This window comes from Carassius gibelio, chromosome A16 (genome assembly GCF_023724105.1).
Source record: "Carassius gibelio isolate Cgi1373 ecotype wild population from Czech Republic chromosome A16, carGib1.2-hapl.c, whole genome shotgun sequence".
In the NCBI taxonomy this organism is placed as follows: Eukaryota; Metazoa; Chordata; class Actinopteri; order Cypriniformes; family Cyprinidae; genus Carassius; species Carassius gibelio.
Window position 1 is genome coordinate 24,426,358 of NC_068386.1, and position 25,106 is coordinate 24,451,463.

Genomic DNA, 25,106 nt, shown 5'->3' on the forward strand with positions numbered 1-25,106 from the left:
GTTAGAGGAGCAGCAGATATTGAAATATCTTTGATGAAGTCGGTTAGGTTATTTGAGGTTAACCAATAATCAATTCTCGATTTGGAAGTTCCATTATCTCTGAACCAGGAAAATTGTTTAAGATTTGGATTCACAGCTCTCCATGCATCCACTACATTATTATTCAAACAAAAATTAAAAAGGGTAACATTAGGATGAGAGGTATTAAATTTGGGCGGAAAACGATCTAACGCTTCATCCATAACCATGTTGAAATCTCCTCCTATAATAATATTATCAGTTGGGTACACAAGTTTCAACTCGAATAGAGAATCAGAAATTTCAGTAAGTAGTTTGTTATTTAGGGGAGCACTGTTGTACCCATACACATTGAATAAAATGAACAAAACGTCATTAATATTTATAACAACTGAAGCCCAATGGCCATTTGAATCTGTCTCTACCTTTATAATTTTGCCTGGTAGGTTGTTGAACAGTATTGCCACTCCTGCAGAATGTGTAGAAGCATGGCTGAAGATGATTTTGTCCCCCCACTGACTCGTCCAGAACTTCACGTCATCAAGGTTGGAATGTGTTTCTTGCAAAAATACACAGTGTGAGTTTTTGCTTTTGCAAAAAAGAAATAAAGCTTTTCTTTTAATAGAGTTACGAAGACCCCTTGCATTTAAAGAAATACAGGAAAAAGCTGATTTCACTGAGAACATTTAACTAACAGGAAACAAATAAAAAAATAAAATACGTAAAATAGGATAAACAATCAAATGAAAAATATGTAACCGTGCTCTAATGAACACAAAACAAGATATCTCTCAAACAGAGCACTGTAACAAAATCTCGCTCAACAGCAAGGACATAAAACATCCCACTTACACCTCATGCCAACACTTAAGGTAAACAAATGTGGACGAGGTTGTTGAAATCAACCGTCCTAGACAATCCGGGTGCCCTCTATGTAGCCATAAGGACCTCGGTAGTAGGCTTTCTTCCCTGCAGCTCTAGCCTCACTGATCCTCGGCCAGAGTGCAGCGCGGGCTTCTCGGTCTTCCTTTGACAAATCTTCGGTGAACTTTATTCCCCTTAGTTTGCAGACATCCGAAACTTTGGTGGATCGCCAGAACTCGTCTCTGTGTTTCCGCATGCTGAACTGAATGATCACCTGCCTGGATTTATCCTTTGTTTTGGAGCCAATGCGGTGAACTGAATCCACGATGTCTTCAAGTTTGTGCTGCAGGTGAGGAGCAATTTCAGCTAACAGTGAGACGACTTCTCTTCGGATATCTTCGCCTGCAATTTCTTTCATTCCGATTACTCGAAGATTCCATCGTCTTTTGTAGCGTTCGAGCTCCGACGTGCGACTTACCAAATCTGCGTGCGAAGTGACAACAGAGGCGAGTTGTTTTTCGAACAAGTTTATTTTAGTTTTACAGTCCTTTATTTCCGCCGCGTTGAATTCCACAGCTTTTGTCAGGTTGACGATCATTAGACTGTTCTCAGTAATCTTATGCTCAATGCTGCTCAGCTTTCCGTCTTGTAGATCGAATCTGGCAACTAAGGTTTCCAGGAGAGCGACGTTGGAAATCTCAGGGGTTTCGTCTCCCTTCTGTTTCTTAGCCGGGGCTTTGGTCGGAGTGTTCTGCAAGGAGGAAGATTCTTTGCGTTTCTCATTGCTTTCGACGTGGTCAACTTCCATGACGTATTCGTGCTCGGCGAGAGCAGAAGTTTTTACAGTCATCCCTTTTTGTCCAGGGATGACTATTTTGGGGTGATTGGAAGCTTTTTTTGCTGACATAGTCCAGTACTCGCTAATACGCAAAAATTAGGATGTTTTAAAGTTGAATGTTAACGTAAATCTCAAAATGTGCTGGAGAGCGGAGAAATGTACATGTGCTTAGCCCGCCATCTTGTTCCCTCCCCGACAGACTGATTGGTCAGAGAGAATCGTCACTATTCACTGCGTCATCACTGCACGCGCCAGACGGAGTATCTTGAATAACCCCGCCAGCAGTGTTTCGTTTTTGCTGCCCTCAGCCTCTCCAGAAACAACATTTGTCTTCTTGCTGTGAGAAACAGCCACTTCCCGAGGATTAAAAACAGCATACACTCAATTTCCTCCATTGTCCTGTGTGTGTCGCGTAGAAGATTACGTCACGGCAGTTTCCTGCGGCGACCAGATACTATTGTGGAGGTACTATCTGCAGTGGAAAACGGAGCGAAAAGCGAGCCAAGATGAGACAAGGTGAGTCAAGTCGAGCTGGCACTGGTAATGGAAACGCGCCATAAGTCACCAGCCCAGGGAATGGCCTACTTGGTTGTTCTTGAGCTCTACCTCTGGCTGAATGTAACGGAGATCAAGGATGTGACCAGACAGCTTTCTTTGATCCCCCAGTAGTCCTCACAAGTCATGTCCCCAGAGGTGGATGTCTTCGCCCATAGATAAATCTAGACCCCCAGCTTCAGCACTACTGATCCATTAGGAGTTAAGAGGGGAAGTTAAGTCCCGTTGGGTACAGACATGCCTCCCAACCCCCTGTATGGTTATGGGAGTTGAGAGCAGTGTGTTTGATACCAATGCTGGGTTTTGCCCCATTAAATGTGCCCACACAATCCACCGCTGTTATAGTGAACAAAGTACAAAAAAAAAGAAAAAATGCTTTCACAAAAAGAGCACTTCTCTTTAAAAAAGCATGAAGCATCAGCCCCCCCACCCACCTCTGTGCAGGAACCTGCCACTCCGACCCCTCGCCGCCCAAAGCCAGGCTTGGGAAGCCATTCTAGGTGTGTCAAAGTGGGTCTTAGTAACAATCAATTAAGGTTATTCACCTAAATTCACTTGCAGACCTTCCTGCTTCAGAAGCATGGTACAAACGTCGGTCCAGGACAACAAAGCTTGCATTTTCTGAAGTAAAGAGGCAAAGGGTGTTGTGGAAATGGTTCTGGCAGCTCACAGTGAGTCTGGGTTCAACTGCCGCCACTTCCTGGTTTGACAGAAGCATGGTCGCTTCAGGCAAATTTGCTCAGGAGATTGATTTTTATCGTAGGATCTGAAAGATGCATACTTTCATATGATAGCCCCTAATCTCAGACCGTTTTTGTGGTTCACATTTGAAGAGGTGGCTTACCAGTATACTTTCCTTCCATTCGGACTGTCTTTGGCACCATGCACTTTACAAAGTGTGTGGATGCGGCCCTCTCCCCTTTGGGACACTTCAATGTCAAGGTGTCCCACAGATGTATCAATGCCCTGCCCCATGGAAAGACCCTTTTCTGTACCAGACAGGGATGGATTTGAGGCTTGTCTTCAGGAGGAAGGTAGTCACAACAGACACCTCCAGCATAGGTTGGGGAGTGATGTTTGAAGGCAAACCAGTATTCAGCTCTTGGTCAAGCCTGAAGCAATGCTGGCATAATAATTGTCTGGAAATGATAGCAGTTTTTCTGGCACACAGAGCCTTCCTGCCACACCTGAAGGGTCACGATGTCATGGTCCATTCAGACAATATGACAGTGGAAGCCTAAATAAACCACCAAGAGTGGCTCAGGTCACGCCTGGTGAGGCGGCTCCTCATTTGGGCACAACACAACCTTTGCTTGCTAAAGGCAGTCCACTTGGCACAAAAAAGAAGATCTGTAAAGCTGCAAAGACTAAAGTCTCAGATCCAAAGAGATTTTCTTGATCAAAGTTAAGACTCTGCCACGCCCCCTGAAACGGCTCATTTAAATACGCCCCCACATGTCTACGTCACTATGTGTAAAAATTTGCATAATGCCGCCCAAATGTTCACGCAAAAGAAAGAAGGCGTGGTTTCAGTAACACAGTTAGTGTTGAAGCAGTCATGTCAGGGAGATGTGTATCTAGATGAAAGCAAAAGCACTTTATTTGTTCTTCTGAAAGTAGATAATTTAGGAATCTTTAAGATTACTTACAACAGAACAGAAACACATTTTATGGACGACCGTTTCGTGAAACTAGGAAGGTAAACAGTCTGGCGCTTCTGATTCAGCTACTGGAAGTATGTTTTGTAGTTAGTTCAAGTATTTGCTGGTCTTGAACAAGGGAACCTATGGTGTCTGTAGGAGGAGCTTCCCCTGAACCGGTTCTGAACGAGTCCCAGTCTTGGCCGAGCACCGGACCCAGCTCTGGCACCAGCCCCAGTGAAAAAAGCGGTAATAGTTTGCAACCTATTACGGCCCTTAACCTTGAGTACCCTAGTGCTGGGCTCACATGACATGTTTCCATTCTGTGCTTACAGCATGGCACTATTGAATTTTGTTCTCCAAAGGTCCAGCTTAACTGATGCAATGAGAGTAAACCATATCAGTAAAGAAACGTCTTTATTACTCGCATAACCTTGGTTCCCTGAGATAACAGGAGTGAACATTGTGTAGCTGGCTGTCCTACTGTGCTTGCTCCTGAGTCGATGCTTGCCACTCCTCAGTCCAAAGATACTGATAAAATGACTTGCACAGGCAGATGGCTTCACCTGGTTTGGCGGGCTAAAATGACCTTTGTTTGGGCTTCTGCACAAACCTGATTCAGGTAGGATTCAGTATTTCAGAAAAACTGAGTCTTCTCATATCTTCAACTAAACGGATTCAACGTTATGTCAAGAAACCTAGGATACATTAGTAACTGAAAGGTTTTCTTAATGGTTTAAGTGTTAGATTTAGTTTAAGTTAACTATAACTCTGACTCAAACTACTGGGTACAGAATACAGTGTTCCCACATTCATGAAAAACAAACTAAAAAAAAGTAAAGTTGTTTACAGGAAGTTTTGAGGTCTGTAATTAAGAAATGATTGAGACATGATCAAAATCTCTAAAAGTCCTAAAACATTTCAGTTCATCTAACAGGTTCTTATTCGAGGTCTCCTTTTGGCTCAACCATTCATCTAACAAAAGTGACGACGACTTACTCTGCATAGTTTAAAACCCTGAATGCTTTATTGAATGAATGTATACATAACACCTCTCCTACAGAACATTACATAATAGTACAATCACTTAGAATAATAACACACTGAAAAGCAAAACAGATCCTCAGAACCTGACTGCAATAAACTTATTAACCAGAACTCCAGCAGAGCAGTACTGTCACCCGTCTGTTACACCGCCTCGGAGCACAAGAAAGTCAAACTAAGACTGAAACCAAACACAAATATTCAGAAGGAAAGGAAAATTCAGTTGCATTAACAGAATATACAACACCACGATTCGGTAAGATCTCGCATATGTGTGAGGGTGTTTCTGCATGCACCTGTTTTGTCTTTTCGCTTGTGCGCGGGACTCCTCGCTAACGGAACAGGGAGCAAATTACCTGTACAAGGAGTTTACCTGATGCAGGTGAGAAATAGTTAACATTCGCAAGGGAGGATATATGGCAAGAAATACACACACATATGTATATATATCTCTATATATATATATCTTTATATATCTATAGATTCTTCATATATATGTATATGAAGAGCACATAATTACAGAATAAATCATAGAAGGCGAGTGATATCACTCTGAATACCTAAATCATTGCGGGTACACCTGTGTGTACTAATGCGTACGAAAGTATAAGAAATTCACCAATAGAAAAAAAGCATTTAAGAGGCCACTTGCCTAGACATCTGTTATATGATAATAAAAGGGAAATAAAGCAATAAAGCGAAACAAATAAATCAACCCAAAATAAAAGCCAATAAGTAATCATTTACATTTCAGAGAAGCATTAAAAAAACAAAACAAAAAAAAAAGACATAAAAAGATGTGATAATACGAGAGAAAACAAGAAAGAGGAGAAACAAACGGACGAATATGATGGACACTGAACTGAAACATCTGGGAGTCTGTTCTGACGTACTTACCGTGACAAAACCACTCGCCTCACACGAGAGCTTGAACATTGAGTGTAAAAATGACCTCAAGCCCATCACAAACACCTAATGAAGGCCTGTATTTACACGTGGAACGTGACGGTGGCTCATTCGTGGGTCATTAGCATGCTGTGAATCTTAGCAAGCATAGCTTAGTTGGTCTTCGACCCTGTTACCAAAACACTACCGGTTTTGTCCTGTCCTGCATCTTTCTTCAGAAATGTAACATAACGAATAATCATCCATCATTTCCCGCTCTCAGCATAAAGTTCCATAAGCGGTGAAAAATAGTGGAGTCATGATTGGACTTTCTGAATCGAAACAAATACCAATCTGTTAAAAAATGCCTGTAAATTCAGTCATTTAAAATAGTTGTGAGGGAAACTGATATCTTATATCTCTGCTGGTGAAGACACTTACTTTCAAGCATACAAGGTGGATAAAAGACGTTCATGCTGGAAAATAAAGATATGATTTGTTCTCTCTCCGACACGTGCGAGATATTTTTTTGTCCCCTCGCTGAGTCAATATTGTACAGAACACAAAGCAAGCCTGAGGCCTTGATTCATTCACAATAATAAATTAAAGCCGTAATAAATAATGATCTGAGTAATGTTTGTCCGTGTGTGGGGGGGAGGGGGTGTGGCTTCAGGAGACAGTCGTCCACTCAGGATGCAGTGTAGGGGAGGGGGAGGAGCTTGAGCCGAGGGGGCGTGTCCTCGGCGAGGCGTGTAGCGTGTGCGTTTGGTGCCGTCACACGTATGTGAAGTCAGATGATGAAGGGCAGCCGCCGGCTCCGTGTGTCCACTGCGCTGCGGGTGGGGATGTGAAACCGCCAGGAGAAAACATCCATCTGCCGTTAGATTTACATAATTTCTCGTTCTTCATTCACTTTAGTGTCTTTAGTGTGTCTCACTGTATATTCTCCAAAGTGGACATCTGCTCCAGAGTCAACATCAACTGTCCATGCTATAGTTCTCTACAGGAGAAGACAAGCACAGATGGAGACCAAAACCACATATATATATATACACACACACACTCGTATATATAATATACACATGTTAAGCAAATTAGCTAGCTGCTCCAGTTCAAAGGGTTATAACACAAAAATAAAGTATTTTTTGATTCCGTATTGATTTTAGCTTTATCTAGTAAAAGAGTTTTTAAAGGGGTCATGAACTGATCTTTTGAAATATAAGAGGTCAATGTACTATTAAAACATCCTGTAAGTTTCAGAACCCACATCTAAAAATTGTAAAATGTAATTTAACCTGATAACTGTCACTCATGTTTTTGAAGATAGGCTTGAATGTGCATGATACACACCTACATTTTTATATTTCATGTCTGAAAACATTTTGTAACATGATTTCGATGTGCCATTTACATGGTAATGCAATGTCTGATTTTAAAATGGGTTTTAAAGGATGAATTTTGAGATTTTATGTTTTCAAGTGATATATAACTTCTGATGATTTCTAAAATGTGATAGAGAAAAAGGCAACGAGGAAGTCTTTTTTTTAAACAAAGGTCAAAGCTCCTTTTGTAATGTAGATTTCTGAGGGTGCACTCTTGTCATAAATTCATCTATTACTTTTCCTACATAATTTTTAACAAAAAATATTGGTATAATATATATTTGGGAGTCTTAGACCTTTCCAACGATATATAGTTTGTCAAGATTAGATTAGATTTGATTGTAATATAGTATAGTCAACGTAGGCGTCCCGTATACGGGACGGGGGTGACATTTAACAGGTTAAAAAATTGCTTATATTGAAGCAAAAAAAGGTTAAATTTAGTTTTTTATATTTTTATTTCCAAAAAAGAGAGAAATGTTGCTGTTACTTAAAAAAAGAATAATAATAAATGTTATTTCAGGTAACTCTCAAGTAATGGTTTCGGTTTTAGTTATGTATAATAATCCCGCTGGGTAGCTGATGTTGCCTGTCGATTTATTTTTTAATGAACATCAAGATTTTAGGTTGACATTTTTATGTTTTATTTGAATCTGTTCTACTTTTTAATTTCAATTAGATTTTTCAGCACATTTGTCATAGTTTTTTTGCCGTCACTAGATAATTTAAAATGAGCCGGGGGTGTATTTTTAAAAGTAGCACAAATATAAATCTCTCACTCATTGGAGCTCAAAAAATCTTTTTTTTTTTTTTTTTTTTTTTTTTTACAAAACGCGGTTTAACATTGTTTTTTATTTTTAAATGGAGTTTGCTGTCATCTACGAGCAGTGTTCTGACTGAGATGAGGAGGTTCGTACCGGTGAGCCCCTCGGTCTCCTGCGAGTCCAGAAAGGGTGCGGGACCCCAGACCCTCAGGGTGCCATCGTCCGAGGCGCTGGCCATCAGGCCCGGCAGCACAGGGTTCCAGCTCACACAGTTGACCGTGCGCGTGTGACCCGTCAGCTCCGCTATGGGCAGCTCGCTGCGCTTGTGCCAGATGTACACTTTGTGATCTAGAGATGAACACACAGATCAGATCTCTGCTGGATGCCTTCAGTCCGTTACACTGAGACGCAGACGTCCTTACCTTCACTGCCACTGGCGATAAAGTCTTCGTTGTAGCCGCCAAAGCAGGAGTGTATGGTGTAGAAGCCCTGAGTCACACCCTGGTACTTCCTGACTAACACCCGGTCCTGCAGGTCCCACAGATGAACTCCCTAAAGACAGGAACATACAGTGCTAAAACAAAATGACAAGTCAAACATTTCTACTTAGGACGAGTGGCATCACTGAGATCTAATGTAACAGTACAGGTAATTTGGTACCAGGTCCCTTTAGTTAAAGCATTAACAATGAGCAAGTTGTTAAGGCCCGTTCTGACTATAACAATAACAATACAGATACAGTTACTCTAGGGGTTGTGATTAGGGTTTGGTTTAGTGTTAGTTGCATGTAATTAAGCATCATTTACTGGTATTACTATAGTTTCTACATGTGTAACGATCATCGTAAAATAGTGTTATTGTTAGTTATTAGCTCAAGCCCATTAACTAATATTAACAAATACATTAATGTCAGTCCTTGATTCTGATTGGTTGATCCACATTCAAAGCTGTTGTAAATTACTCTACAAACACACACCTTTGTTTACGTTTGCGAGTTGCTCGGCAACAACTTTGTTTCTGAGGAACTAGATGTAATGAATCCTAATAATATAGAGCTCTAAGAGGATGTCAAACTCAGGATTACGATGACTTTGGCATGGCACGAACACACCTTTTATTTCAAACTTTACTGGATCACACCCTAATCTCAGATCGTTCATAATGAATGAGTCTGGCATCGGTACAAACACATTATGAAACACCGGATCCCGTCCAGACGGGTTTTCATGCTCACCTGAGTAGCGACATTTAGCAGAGCTAATCTTCCGTTCTTTGACACAGTGAAGGACATGATTGGATGGTCCTCTTGAACTCTGTGAGAGAGCAGAACCAAACTCAAACCAGCACATCCACATGACCCATAACAGCATCGATCAGTGACAAATGCAGTGGACATACATGTTTCTGTCGGTCAGATCTTCAAAGTTATATCCACGGATGCGCTGGTGTGTGTCAGAGGCCAGCACTGTCCTGCCGTCACTCACACACCACAGACACTGAACACGGACGCCCTCCCAGGAGTCCAGCAGGTTTCCGTCCAGATCCTGACCGGAAACATCAACACGTCACCATTCACCATCACTGAGCAATGTGTGCCTGAAACGTATTCTAAATACTGTCTGTGAACAGGACTGGATTATATTTCACTCCAGAATAGATACACTTGTACTCTACTGTTCAAACGCTTCGGGTCAGTAAGATATATATAGATTTTTTTTTTTCAGGAAGGATGCATTAAAATATTCAAAAGTAACAGTAAAGACATTTAGAATTTTACAAAGATTTGAAATAAATGCTGTTCTTTTGAACTTTTAAGAATCTTTGAAATAAACTGCATCACAGGTTCCACAAAAATATGAAGCAGCACAATCATCATGTTTATGCAGCAAATCATCATATTATCATGATTTCTGAAGATCATGTGACTCTGAAGACTGGAGGAATGATGCTGAAATACACAAATACATTACATTTTACAATAGATTCACATAGAAAACTTAAATAGTGTTAATATTTCACACTATCACTGTTCTTACTGTAGTCTGATTCAATAAATGCAGGTCTGCTGAGCGAAAAAAAAAAAAAAAACCTTGGTTACTTTAAACAGCATAGTGCATTTTTTTTGTAAATGTGTATTTATATCTATATTTACGTCTATTTATTTATATTTAATTTTGAATGAATTTTGACATTTTCATGATAATGAAGCACACTTCGACACAAATTCTCATTAATGTGCAAAAAAAAAATATATATATTTTTTTTAATTTCAAAAACTGAAAGTATACATCATGGTTATACTGAATTTAATGTAAGCTGTTTTTTAATAATAATAATAATAAAAGTGTCTGATCAATATTAGGAAGACATTTTTTTTTTCTTTGAAAGGGGAAATTGTGCAGAATTGTGCATTAAAATAACTAAATACAGTACTCAACCCAATGCAGAATCAATTAACAACAAGTGAAATCGGAGCAGGACATTAGCTAAGGAGATGCAGCCAGTTATATGTGAGAGCACTGTGAGTGTCCAGCAGCACTTACACACTGGTAGAACTGGCCTCTCTGACCTCCGGTAACGAAACGCTTGCCGTCTGGATTCCAGGCCACGCTGGTCAGGCTGTCCTCATGGGACTGGCTCATTTTGGTTCTCAGTTCCCCTGTCTGGAGGAGCAGAGCGGCGGATTAAACCCAGACGAGCCGGTGGAAAGAATCTGAGCGCAGGTCAGCGGTGTCTCACCTGCACGCTCCACAGCCAGAGCTCGGAGCAGTCGTCCGGGCCGCACGCTATCAGATACGAGTCGTCGGGGCTCCAGGCCAGATAGGAAACCCCATAGGCATGACCCTCCAACGTCTTGAGCTGCTTGAGCTGGAGAGAGTCCTGCCGAAACACCAAAGACCTTCAGACTCTCCGCTCATGCCTGCTCTCCAGAGCTGGGAAGCAACTCGATTACGTCATCAGATTCCAGAAAGGAATTACGTGTAATTAGATTGTATTAGATTTGAGAATAATCGGACTACAGGTACTTTTTACTGATTGCATGAGAACATTATTCACACAACAGCAGTATATTACACAGAATTTATTGATTTGCATTAATTCTTGTTTTTCTTCTTTTAAATGCTCACCTAGTAAATGTGACTCTGGAGCACAAAAGCAGTCTGAAGTCTCTGGGGTATATTTGTAGCAATAGCCAAAAATACACTGTATAGACCAACGCTACTTTTGCATCATCGAAGGTTAACGCCCCTTTTTGGGGAAAACAAACGGATTCCCCTGATACAGAACTCGCTCTAATTTCTTGATAGCAAAAATTGCACAAACATACACACTCTCTTTGTGGGCCGAGGACCATGAGAGGTATTTAATGAAGCTACTTGATACGGTGTTTACAGAGGTTTCCTTTTGAAATGGTCGAAAACTGGATTAATAACCCCACGCAGTGGCCAAATATGGACATCTAACGTTACCATTATCTTGTGGAATCACCATTTAGCCTATTTTTGTCATTAACACACTCACATGATAAACATGATAAATAAAATAAAAATAAAATAAAATAAAAGCATGATAAACTAGACGATGAAGCCATGTCAAGAGGAGTCGGTGGTTTACTTGGATCATATTTCACTCGATTTAAGCTATTGACAGTTTTGTTGTAACGTTAGTTAGAAATACGAAGCTGCTAGCAGCTACGTGATTAACGTTAGCTCTCATTAGGCATGCTACCTTGGCTGTTAACTGATTTTACGTTTGAAATATTCGCAGGCTAGGACTAAACAATAAAAATATTATACAATATCTGTTTGTAATTGTGTCTGACAGGCCTGTACACATCAGAAATAATGAAAAACAAAAGGTCCCTGGAACGAGTTCTGTATCAGGAATCCGTTTGTTTTCCCCCAAAAAGGGGCGTTACCCTTCGATGACGCAAAAGTAGCGTTGGTCTATGGGTCAAAACTACTGATTTTTGTTTTAATGCCAAAAATCATTAGGATATTAAGTAAAGATCATGTTCCATGAAGATATTTTTTAATTTCCTACCGTAAATATATCAAAACTTAATTTTTGATTAGTAATATTCATCGCTTAAGAGTTCAATTGGACAACTTTAAAGAGGATTTTCTCAGTATTGTGATATTTTTGCTCCCTCAGATTCCAGATTTTCAAATAGTTGCATCTCAGACAAATATTGTCCTCCTAACAAACCAGGAGAGATGATTCATGCAGCTTTCAGATGATGTTTCCTTCAGATTTTAAGGTATTTTAATAGTTAAATTACACATTTGCATGTTTACAATTCTCTGACTTTATTAATGGTAAACAAATAAAATATTTCATAATTTGTTTAGAAAATGTTTTTTTTAGTTGATTTATTTTAGTTTGACAATTTTATGATTTAATTCATTATCAGCTTTGCATTAAGCTCCAGAAACTCCTTCAGTTCCTTCACGAACCCTAGACGTAATGTAATGTTTAATGCACTTCACAAGTTTTTTTTCCCCTTTGTATTTGTATCTCAATAACCTATTTACATCAATGAGTTTGGTCAAAAGTAATGAATTACATTCCCTTAAATGTGTAATGTATGAGGTTTTTGTCATGTGTAATGTGTCATCTGCTTATCTGATGGTTCTGAGGGAGAGGTCACTCACAGGGTCGACCTGCCAGATGATGACGGTCGTGTCTTTGGACCCCGAGGCCAGTTTGGTGCCGTCGTTGGAGAATTTGCAGAACCAGACTTCATTGCAGTGCTCGGTCAAGATCTGCTGGGTGTAGCAGGGGAACTGCTTCCTGGAGACGACATCGATGCGTTTCAGAGCCTACATCAGACTACTCTGACACAACCTCATACACATCTGAATGCTTGATTCTCCATGATCATATTCTAGACACTTTAACTTCTGTTCTCAAATGTTAAAATGACACAAGTGGAGAGCTCTTGTGGTGAATCTGCCGGCTGTACCTGCTGCACACGTGGTCTATGAGCAGAGACACATTGTCCAGTCCGCTGTCCAGTTTGGTGTTGTGGTAGAGACAGCGGTCCCTCTGCAGCTCCACGGCCTGCCTCAGGAGCGTCTGCAGACGACGGGGCGGCAGCATCACAGACGGGGGCAGATACGCTGTGAGAGAGACACGAGAGAGAGACGAGAGACAGAGCAGAGGCCACGCAGCGTTAGACTCAGTTTCATCTCAGTTCAGCCGACACAGGACATCAAGTGAAAGGCAGGTCTACGCTGGGCCACATCACAGCAGCCCAGTTCAATTCATCTCCTGGACTGGCTGAACTGAAACATAACTGACCCGAACCCCAGCTGAAAAAAAGAATTACATGAAACTGTACCAGTGGAAAAAAGAGGGGATGAAGAGAGCAAGGAGTGAACAGAATTAATGACAAACTGAATAATAATGTTTAAACACAAAATAATTCATGTCCCAATCCTCTGTCAATTAATAACCAATCTAAATAAATAAAGTCGTTAGTTACTATAATCAACACAGCACAACCTCTCATACCTTACCGTATAAATGAAACTCATAAATATTAATATAGCTTTTTTTTAAATATAGAAATCTTAGTTTTCAGGGTGAACTTTGAATCATTAATTTTAATGAAAAATTCAGATTAATTAAATACGCCACTGCTGATGTTGTTGTTACACTAACTTCAAATGTTCATTTTCTCTATTTTCAGTATTAATTGAAATGTTTTAAACAAAACTCGGTCTTTGACATATTTGAATTGATAAGAGGTTTAACCCTCATGTTGTGTTCCACTCATTCTGACTCAGATATAGATATATTTATATATATTCTACTCGCACTGGACTAAAACCTAATGACTTTTTCTCACACAGGATATAAAACCATATTTTTCCTCACCTTGTTCCCACTCAAAAATCCAGACGCCTACAAAAAATGGCTTCGAAATCTCTCATTGTGCTGCTGTATTACTAAATACTGGATCCAGTTTATCAACTTGTTGTTTTTTTCAACTAGCACAGGTTTTGTGTAAGCCTCACTGATCTGATCTGAGCTCATGCAGGAAGTGACATCATCAGCACAGACATCAGTAGAGTTGATCAATCCTGAGATGTTTTGTGTTAGGAATCATGTTAATGATCCTCTCATTGTGTAATAATTGTGTTATAAATATAGAAGTAATGGTAGCTGGACCAGAGAATGTTTCAGAAGGTCTGCTTTTTAACGGTTTATGAATGTTTCCACACATCCTGAGGTTTGAGCGGTCATGGGTCAGGACGGGTGTCTATATGAACTCACTCTGCAGCTTGTCGAGGAGTTTGGCTCGCGAGGCCGTCCCCTTCCCTTCCCACTCAGCTTTAGCTCGCAGGTCATCAGGGTGACTGCACATCAGATACCTGCACAGACACACATCCACTGATACGCCACTCTACTGAAGGACAGAGATCTCTTCTCATATCCCTCATCTGTCAATCACTTCAGATTCAACTGAACAGAACTAATTCAATCAAAGAATAAATCAAAAACATACGTGGGACACAAGAAGTTTGAAATTCTGAATCTGGATCAATATTATAATCGTATTAAAGAATTCATAACATGTTTTTATTGTTTTACCATTCACACTGAGAAAATTGCTGTTTTGGTATTATTGATATAATATTATAGCTTTTGTTAATATTTTGAATCGGATTTTCTGTATTTGTTTTAGTTGAAGTTTATTGGTATGATGTGTTTTTTGTAGGGTTAACACACACACACACACACACACACACACATACAAATATATATAGTTTGTTTTCTTTCTTTTTTTTTTTTAGTTTATTTAGCTTTAGTTATTTTATTCCTTCAAGTTAACCTACATGAAAAAGAGAAATGTTGCTTTGGAAACTAGCTGAAATAAAATCATTTTTTAAAGTTATTTTTTATTTTTTATTTCAGTAAAGTTAGTTTAATTCCAAGTAATCAAACTGTTTTTACTTGGTTTAGTTTCAGTTCATGATAACAACCCTGTACTGAATTCAGTCCAAATTATTTTTTTTAATGAAAAACTTTAAAACTTTTTTTTTATGCTGTCGTCTCTTAAAAGAAAATAAGTTACCACCTTTTGCATCAGATTGTATTTCTATATTATTTCTAGTTCTAGGGTGGGACTTGATTTTAGAAAGATGGAGCAACTTTTTAATTTATTTAAATTTTTGACTTTACAATTACTAAAAAACTAACTTTATTTTAACATGTTGTTACACATTACATATACTATTATAGTAATAATAGATGATGACGCATAATTACAGGAAACTAACCCTAAACCAAACCCTAATCGTAACCATACAGAAAGCACATTAAGGTAATTATTACTCAGTACTTATTAAACTGAAACAAGCCCACCATAAAATAAATTGTACCAAAAAATAAATAAATAAAACGGTTTAATTGTATTTTAGTGTAAGGTTTACTAGTACTCAACACTATCTGCGTCCTCTGTAACAGGAGCGGATGCACAAGGGCCGAATCTCCCTCCAGGGTTAGAGTAAAGCTGCTTTCTCATAACAGGACACTTATGAATATGGGATTAAAACAGCAGTGGTGTGTGATACCCGCTGAGGACGTGGATGCGTTCAGTGTTGTACTTCAGGGGCGTGAGTTCGGCTCGGAGCACCTGCAGCGCTTCCAGCACCTTCCCGTCCTCCAGATACTCCAGATACTTCTGCTGCAGGAGCAGGAACTTCATCCGCTGGACACACAGGAGAACAGCAATCAGGACGCTCATACAGCGATGTGCAGAGGTGTGTGTGATCAGAGGTGTGTGTGACTCTTACCACCACAGCGCTGGGGGAGTGCATCAGTGCTTTCAGCTCGTTCAGGTCGCTCTCAGCCTGACAGAACACACACACACATTCACTTAGTTTACACAGGTTCACACACCCTCGTCTGTAGCTTGTTTGGCTCGTTGTGACCCATTTGACTATTACATGCATTGCACTTCTGTTCACAGCTGTTTTAATGGAATAGTTCACCAAAAAAAAGTACAAAAAATTCCTCACCGTCAGATTATACAAGATTAGGATGAGTTTGTTTCTTGATCAGATCTGGACAAATGTAGCTCTGCATCAGTCTCTCAGCAATGTGAATGGGTGCCGTCAGAATGAGAGTCCAAACAGTTGATAAAAACATCACAGCACTCCAGTCCATCAGTTAATGTCTTGTGAAGACAAAAGCTGTGTGTTTGTAAGAAACAGATCAATCATTAAGAGGTTTTTAACTTTAAACTGTTGCTTCTGGCCAAAATGCATAATAATGCTTCCTCGAGTGAAAAGTCCATCTCCTGTTGTCCAAGATAACTTCTTACAATATTACTGATAGGATTTGTTTCTTAAAAACTATTTTTTTTGCTTAACTAGTCATTAACTGATGGACTGGAGTGCTGTGGATTATTGTGATGTTTTTATCAGCTCTCATTCTGACGGCACCCATTCACTGCAGAGCATCCATTGATGAGACACTCATGCAACGCTGCATTTCTCCAAATCTGATGAAGAAACAAACTCCTCTTGGATAACCTGAGGGTGAGGACATTTCAGCAAACTTTCATTTTGGGTTGGACTATTCCTTTAATGATTGAGCCGAAGACTATGGTGGAAACTATCCTTATAGTATTTACTATCCTCTAAAGAAGGGCTGTCAGACATACGACCCAGTCCGGCCGGCAGGATGCTTGGAATATAATGCACGAAAACTTACTTGTGCTTTATAATGCTTCTGTGCCTTTCGGGGCTTAACAACAACACAATAGTATACACACATTAATGGATGTGGATCCGTCTCGTCTGACCGATCCGGCAGAAAACGGCAGTATCGGAGCCCATACAGACACTGATTTTGGGACGGGAGCGTCCCTATCCTGGACTGGCCTCATGAAGACTCACCTTCTCCCATTCTCCCTCCATCACATGATTCCTGAACTTGGTAGCAGCAGGATGCTCAAGTCTACAGCCCGATTCCTGCATCAACAGGTCCACCGTTTGACTGAAACAAGAAGAAAGAGGCTAATGAATGTTATCAAGGGGATTCATACTGCTTTCACATGATAGCCTCAGGATTAGAGATCTGATTCAGCATTTTATATTCTTGCACACACACACACACACACACACACACACAGATCCAATCTCCTGGCAACAAGAAGTCAGTGTTTGATTCATGAACACAATAATTAAGATCAAGTCCTGAGCAGCACTCAACTCAATACAAGCTAAGGATCATCAATTCAGCTGCTTCTCTACACAAAACACAGGAAGCTTTATGATAGGAAGACAGACTGCAATAAAACTATTCTACCCTGTCAACTGAACAACTAAACTACAATACACTAAACATGTTTACATATACATATGGGTGTTTCTTTTTTTTTTTTTTACATTTCAAATTTAGATTTGACTAAAAACAAGTTATTCTTATATAAAAGTCTCACAGGACTTGTGTACACAAATACTCAACAAACACCAATGAAATGGCAGAAAAACACCACTGAAATATAAGAAAAATCGACTGACACGTTACAAAACAGCACTGACACCGTCATGAAAACAATAACAACACTGTCATGCTACAAGAACAGCACTGACACCATCGTGAAAGCACCAAACACCAGTGCTGCAATCGTTAAAACACGAGATCAGTTACACATTACACAATCACAGCTGACCGCATCGTGTAATCACAAGCACACCGCATCAGAGAGCACCGTGACCGATCCAGTAATAACCGGTGATCACGCGCGGATCGCGGCGGAGCGTCACTTACTCGAGTCCCAGCCCGTGGAGATGTTGTCCGATGAGCCGGATCACGTCCTCGTCGCTCTGGGACAGTCGTTTCTTCTTCTTCGTGCTGCTGTCAGACGCAGGGCTCTCGGTGGACGGCAGCCCGTTATTCGCGGAGGACAGCAGCCCGTTGGAGTGCACCGCTCCCGCGGCGGAGGACGAGGACTCTCCGTTCCTGCAGGACTCCGGCTCCGGCTCCTGTGCTCCGGTCCCGTTGGCCTGCATCTTATAAAGCGCGGTTACAGCGGTGGATCTGCGCGACCGCAGGCTGTGGTTGAGACGAATGTCCGAGCGCTGGTGGGGGGTTGAGAGAGAAGCCGCAGAGAGGCCCGTGATCCCGGCAGCAGACGCCCCGCTCTCTCCTGCTCCCTCCGCCGCCGAGCCTCGGCTTTTCTTCCGCGGGGGCGGCGAAGCTCCGCCGGTTTCCGAGTCGGAGGAGGAGGCAGCGGAGGCCAGAGTTTCCTCGCCGGCGATGTCAGAGTCGAGACGCCTCACAGGCTCGATATCAGCTCGGTTACAGACACGGAAGCCGACGCCGTTCGCTCTTGTTATTGTTTGTCAGAGAACAGCTGCAAGTCCATTACGGACGTCGGTTGGTGCGCGATGACGTAACAGGAAGCGCCGCAACAACCTTGAACTCTCTAGAATCATTAAAGCCAGCCTAATTTAAGAAGAGAGCTGGCCTCAAGTCATAGATGTACAGTCTAACAAAAACTACTGAAGCTGTCAGATATCAATAGAGTTAAATCTTATAACAACGCCATGAAGTAGTATTACATAAACTTGTTAATGACTAGGTATTGTCATGATACTTCTTGAGTGAACTAACAGAAAAGTTTAGTACCCAATAATACAATAACAATATTACTGGTATTACTGTATTTACACACACACACACACACACACATACACACACACACACACATACATACCATGTTACTGCTGTATTTTTATGGCACTAAGAAAGCTATGTCCACACAGTTATAGTAAAACCATAGTAATATTGGTATGTTTTCAATAGTGGTATAGATGTGCTATGCCTGGCATGACCTTTGCCCCGAGGAGAAGGGATTTTAAGACTTTGTGACCAGATTTCTGAAATGGAAACCATGGACATTTCCTAGCAGTCATCCAGATGTCGTTATATATATATATATTTTTTAAAAAGGTGAAAATGCTGTTGTTGTTTCTAAATTCTGTTATTTTACTGTTTATTGCATTTAATATTTTCATTTTCAGAAACTGTGAATATGTGTAAAGTCAAGTCAAGTCAAGTCACCTTTATTTATATAGCGCTTTAAACAAAATACATTGTGTCAAAGCATCTGAACAGCATTCATTAGGAAAACAGTGTGTCAATAATGCAAAATGATAGTTAAAGGCAGTTCATCATTGAATTCAGTGATGTCATCATCTCAGTTCTGTTTAAATAGTGTCTGTGCATTTATTTGCAATCAAGTCAACGATATCGCTGTAGATGAAGTGACCCCAACTAAGCAAGCCAGAGGGGACAGCGGCAAGGAACCGAAACTCCATCGGTGACAGAATGGAGAAAAAAAACCTTGGGAGAAACCAGGCTCAGTTGGGGGGCCAGTTCTCCTCTGACCAGACGAAACCAGTAGTTCAATTCCAGACTGCAGCAAAGTCAGATTGTGCAGAAGAATCATCTGTTTCCTGTGGTCTTGTCCTGGTGGTCCTCTGAGACAAGGTCTTTATAGGGGATCTGTATCTGGGGCTCTAGTTGTCCTGGTCTCCGCTGTCTTTCAGGGCAGTAGAGGTCCTTTCTAGGTGCTGATCCACCATCTGGTCTGGATACGTACTGGATCCGGGTGACTGCAGTGACCCTCTGATCTGGACACAGACTGGATCTGGTGGCTACAGTGACATCAGAATAAGAGAGAAACAGACTAATATTAGCGTAGAACGGATTTGGATATTAAAAGCATATTAGTATGTAATGTGTATGCTAGGTTAAAGAGATGGGTCTTTAATCTAGATTTAAACTGCAAGAGTGTGTTTGCCTCCCGAACAATGTTAGGTAGGTTATTCCAGAGTTTAGGCACCAGATAGGAAAAGGATCTGCCGCCCGCAGTTGATTTTGATATTCTAGGTATTATCAAATTGCCTTGAGTTTTGAGAATGTAGCGTAAGTAGAGGATTATAATGTAAAAGGAGCTCATTCAAATACTGAGGTGCTAAACCATTCAGGGCTTTATAAGTAATAAGCAATATTTTAAAATCTATACAATGTTTGTTAGGGAGCCAGTGCAGCAATGATAGGACTGGGCTAATATGGTCATACTTCCTGGCTCTAGTAAGAACTCTTGCTGCTGCATTTTGGACTAGCTGTAGTTTGTTTACCAAGCGTGCAGAACAACCACCCAATAAAGCATTACAATAATCTAACCTTGAGGTCATAAATGCATGGATTAACATTTCTGCATATGACATTGAGAGCATAGGCCATAATTTAGATATATTTTTGAGATGGAAAAATGCACTTCTCGGTTCCTATCTGATGACGAAGAATTGACAGAGCAACCATCAAGTCTTAGACAGTGTTCTATGTTATTACAAGCAGAGTTTTTAGGTCCTATAATTAACACCTCTGTCTTTTCAGAATTTAGCAGTAAGAAATTACTCGTCATCCACTTTTTTATATCGACTATGAATTCCGTTAGTTTTTCAAATTGGTGTGTTTCACCGGGCCGCAAAAAATATAGAGCTGAGTCCCATCAGCATAACTGTGAAAGCTAACACCATGTTTCTTGATGATATCCCCCAATGGTAACATGTAAAGCGTGAAGAGTGTATACCCCACTGTATTCAATAAATACCTGGGGTTATGTTTGTTTTCTTCTAAAAGAGACAAAAAGTAATCAGATCTAGCAGTTTTTAATGCTTTCCTGTAGGATAGGTTACTTTCCCGCCAAGCAATACGAAATACCTTTAGGCAAGGCAGGGCACATTATATAGCACATTTCGGACACAATGGTAATTCAAAGTGCTCTACATAAATAAAGTAAAATTATTAATAGCAATCTTAAAACTTTTAAAATGATTAAAACATTTACTTAAAATGAATTTAAAAATAGTTAGAAAATGATTTTATATTAAAAAAAAGAAAACAGTGAAAATATAGTGCAATCAGTTTGGACATAGCACAGTGCTCATTCAATAAATGCACAGCTAAACAGATGGGTTTTGAGTCTAGATTTAAATGTGACTTGTGTATTAGCACATCTGATCTCTTCTGGAAACTGATTCCAACTGTGGGCAGCATTAGTAACTAAAGGATGACTCCCCTTGTTTTGTGTGAACCCTTTGTATTTCTAACTGACTCGATCCTTGTGATCTGAGTGTTCTGTTAGGTTTATATTCTGTGAGAATATCTGAAATATATTTTGGTCCTAGGTCATTTAGTGACTTATATATGAGTAAAAGTACTTTAAAATCAATCCTTAATGTAACTGAAAGCCAGTTTAAGGACCTGAGGACTGGTGTGATATGCTCAGATTTGGTTCTAGTCAGAATCCTAGCAGCAGCGTTCTGGATGAGCTGCAGCTGTCAAATGGTCTTTTTGGGAAGTATGGTGAGGAGCCCATTACAATAGTCCACCCTGCTGGTGATAAACGCATGAACAAGTTTCTCCAAGTCTTGACTGGAAACAAAACATCTAATTCTTGCAATGTTTTTAAAATTATAGTATGCTGATTTAATTACTGCTTTGACATGGCTACTGAAAGTAAGGTCTGTCTCCAGAATCACACCAAGATTCCTGACTTGATTTTAAGTTGTTAGACCCCTAGAGTCAAGGTATGCATTCACCTTGAGAACTCCATCTTTGTTTCCAAATGCATCGACTTCAGTTTTTTCCTTGTTTAATTAAAGAAAGTTCTGGCACATCCAACTATTAATTTCATCAATGCATTGGCAGAGGGAGTCAATGGGGCTGTAGTCATTTAGAGATAAGGCTAGGTAAATCTGGGTATCATCAGCATAGCAGCTAGGTTCTTTCTCATTATCTCATCTAACCATTATCATGGTTCTTTCTCATTATCTCATCTTTCATCACTTAGTGGAAGCATATACAGGCTAAACAAGAGCGGTGCAAGAATTGAGCCTTGTGGGACTCCGCATGTCATGGACATTCACTTATGCTCTTCTAGACTCACATAATAGCCTCTCCCTTCTAAGTATGATCTGAACCATTTGAGTACCATCCCAGAAAGCCAGACCCAGTTTTCCAGTCTCTCTAGTAGTATGTTATGATCGACAGCTCTAGTTTACCTCTAGAGCAGCACTCCATTTTCAGAGCTGCTTTCTTTAGGGTGCGAGTTAATAGTGAGAATTGGTCCTTTAAATAAAGTGTTACCCAAATATTTTAAGAGATTTTTTTCAAGTGTTATTTTTTGTTTGTGCTTTTGGAGGATGTTGATCTAACTTACAGCGTTTTGCAAGGTGTTGTGAACATGCTGTAAAATACCAGAGCCATTTATAGGAAGCGAGTAATGCCAACCTTGTTAACAAACTACCTCGAAACAGTAGAACTATATGTGTTGTTTGTATTATTTTGTTGTCATCAGTGTTGTAATACCATGTTCCCAAAGATTCAGGGTAACAGCAATGATGGTTTTTGGGGAACCATTATGTCGAAGAAATTCAAAAACACATTTAAAATGTAAAAATTTACCAACACACTTAAAATAATCAGACTCAGACAGCATTACATAACAGATCTTTCAAAGTGCCATTTTATTCCATATCTAAGGATAATTCAAAAATATCAAATTTTAGCAAAATCCTGCATCAAACCACAGCGATCGGCCACAAAGTCATGCCTTCATATACCATTTCAACTCAAAATCAAATGGATTTCTGCTAACCGACACAGAAGGTCCCTGACACTGGTAATAAATGAACTGTCTGGACAGTTTAGAAGACACACCGATCCAGCCTAACGTCCTGTCTCTGTGTACAATACTCTTTAACTACAACTTTTACATCATAATATAAAAATATGACTTGCTGGGAGAAGAGGGCTCTTCTTAAAACTGTAATGGAGAGCAGAATGCAGTAAAAGAATAAACTATTGCACATTCATCTAATCCTTGAGGAAAGACACTGTGGGGAATATATTTTGAACTAAGAAACGTTCATCCCTGCAATGCCACGCACAATGAACCCGTTCACACACTGATACTCACACATGTCCTCAGAGTAGCACAAACTGACACACATAGTGGCTTGTATTTGGCACATGAGGAACACTAAAACATATACTGGGGTCCAAATGTCTGAGACAAATAATGAAAGTGCTTGTGTTTATTTTTAGAATACAATATTTTTCATTACTAGTTACATTGACAGCATAATAATTTTATTAACACTTAGTTTTATTTTTTACATATTTTATGAGTAATCCAAGAACTGTATGGTTATTTCCATTATTAAAACCTGTTTTTATACGGTCTATGATTAAAACTCATGATTTAATGTGGTCTCAGACTTTCAAACCCTCATGTACATCCATTACAAATTATTAAAATTCAAAAGAGAAAATGTGACTAGACTTTAGAAATGCATGAACACACAAACACACAGACACACACACACACACACACACTTTCAGAAGAGGCAAAGGCAGTCAGTATGCTTTCCTACACAGGCATTCGGAAAAGCTCTTCAATTGCGAACAACATTCAGATATTTCTGGGACTTTCAGTGTAATCTTTAAATAAAGGATTAAATAATTAAATGAAAGAAGAACAAAAATAGGTAATTTGTCAGTTTCTTTGAGCAGTGCAGTGCGTAATATAGAGTAGAGTTTAATGTATTCGTTGTGGCTTGAGTTTAAGAACAACCTGTTTATCACTTTAGCAGTCATTCAGCTTGTTTTATTTCATACACTCATCTCTGTGCACAACTCCAAAATTTAGATTATATAGTACTTCTCTTAAATAAACAGAAAGTCTCTCTCAATGTTTCTTCCCTCAGCCTAATAAATAGAGAAAACAGATTTGAAAGAACTAATTACTGGAGCACTGTACTCGGCAGAAGAGGTATGAGGTGAGGTGTGCGCCAGCAAGTGTGTGTGCCTGTCGGTCAAGAGCTGTCCACCACTTGGTGCGGCAGGGTCACAGAAGAGCCGTTAATGAAGGAGCCTTGTTTTTCACGTCCCTTTAGGAAGTAGGTGAGCAGCTCTCCTTTCCCCTTGACGAATATGGGTCCTCTCCTGACGAAGCGGAAGCCGTAGTCCTTCAGGATGCAGTAGCAGTCCTCCACCACCTGGGGGAAGCAGAGTTTGTTTAGCTAGCATACAGAGATGTCACTGTACATTTCAACTTCCTGTTGCACCGTCCTGTTTTTTCTTTTTTCTTATGTTCTCAGGTTTTATTCTAAAGGCCTATTCACTCCAAGGACGATAATCAATAACGATAAGGATAACGATAAAGATAACGATAAAAATATAGTTCTAACAATACAAATATTGACAGCCAATCAAAATCAATCCTGCTGTAATGTACTTGAGAATTTAAAGTGGCAGACACGCGTGTGCCAGAATAAACGGACAATATAATCCAGTGGTGTGGATGCTAATATCATTATCTTCATAGTTATCGTTATATCGTGGTGTGAATGAGCCTTAAGACATCAGTAAAACCCCCTTGTGATTTCTTGCGAGTCTTGATAAAGGTGCTTGCTAACAAATCGCTAAATGTGACTACAGAGGTTGTTGAGGCATTAAACATTACCAGACCAAACAAGTAAAATTATCTAATCGTGTTTATAATCACGCTCTTGCTTACTTTTCTAACTCATGATTTACAGGTTGCAGATTTTAAATAAAGACTGAAAGAGTTTTTAGAAGCTTTGATGAGGTTAAAATCATATGACTACGGTATTTATTGTTTTGTTTGTTTATATCTTTAGCTTTAGTACACTATAATATATTTTCAAAAAGAGTACATATTACATAAATAACAGTAAGTGCAAACTGAATATATTGTTTATTGTAAATGCAATTACCCAAACTTTAGTTTTTTAGCAATTTTTTTTTTTTTTTGATCCACTTAAGATCATCTTTACATGTCATTTTATAATTACTTCTATTGTCTTTGACAAGTATTGACAAGTATTTATGGTAAACTAAAATATACTTTAGTGTCATTTTTATTGAAACATGTATGCCATGTATTTAAATATATTTGTAATTAAAAAACACATTTGAAATGATTAAGTTGCAACTTAATACATTTATATATTAACTTTAAATAAGCATGTTATTATAAGTGCACAAAACATAATTG

The 25,106-nt window shown here is 39.6% G+C and overlaps 2 protein-coding genes across 4 annotated transcripts in view; both read right to left on the reverse strand.

Annotated features, from left to right (window-relative positions):
- Positions 1-4,920: 4,920 nt before the first annotated feature.
- wdr26a (WD repeat domain 26a) lies at positions 4,921-18,379 on the reverse strand. Of its 2 annotated transcripts, XM_052618967.1 has the most exons (14): positions 17,780-18,379; positions 16,903-17,002; positions 15,796-15,852; positions 15,574-15,710; positions 14,273-14,370; positions 12,957-13,113; positions 12,646-12,784; positions 10,730-10,870; positions 10,534-10,653; positions 9,389-9,534; positions 9,225-9,303; positions 8,413-8,542; positions 8,144-8,338; positions 4,921-6,844 (listed from the first exon to the last, which is right to left on the reverse strand). In XM_052618967.1, the coding sequence occupies exons 1-14, from the start codon at positions 18,019-18,021 to the stop codon at positions 6,822-6,824; spliced, it is 1,764 nt and encodes a 587-aa protein (XP_052474927.1). In that variant the 5' UTR covers positions 18,022-18,379; the 3' UTR covers positions 4,921-6,821. The 2 variants fall into 2 exon arrangements, with proteins under 2 accessions (XP_052474927.1, XP_052474926.1); XM_052618966.1 differs by lacking the exon at positions 4,921-6,844 and having other exon boundaries at positions 8,001-8,338.
- A 4,148-nt stretch (positions 18,380-22,527) lies between these two features.
- The window catches only part of adcy3a (adenylate cyclase 3a), a 28,260-nt gene continuing 25,681 nt past the window's right edge, over positions 22,528-25,106 (reverse strand). For both annotated transcript variants that reach the window (XM_052619320.1, XM_052619319.1), the window contains exon 20: positions 22,528-24,084. In XM_052619320.1, the coding sequence (XP_052475280.1) occupies positions 23,902-24,084 (183 nt within the window). In that variant the 3' untranslated portion in view covers positions 22,528-23,901. The remainder of the gene's footprint in view (positions 24,085-25,106) is intronic.

Coding starts and splice junctions, on each gene's coding strand:
- wdr26a (XM_052618966.1), bottom strand. CDS start 18,021: ATGCAGGCCAACGGGACCGGAGCACAGGAGCCGGAGCCGGAGTCCTGC. Junction 15,853..16,902: donor TGGAGGGAGAATGGGAGAAG/GTGAGTCTTCAT, acceptor GTGTTCTGTCAG/GCTGAGAGCGACCTGAACGA. Junction 14,371..15,573: donor CGCATCCACGTCCTCAGCGG/GTATCACACACC, acceptor GTGTCTGTGCAG/GTATCTGATGTGCAGTCACC.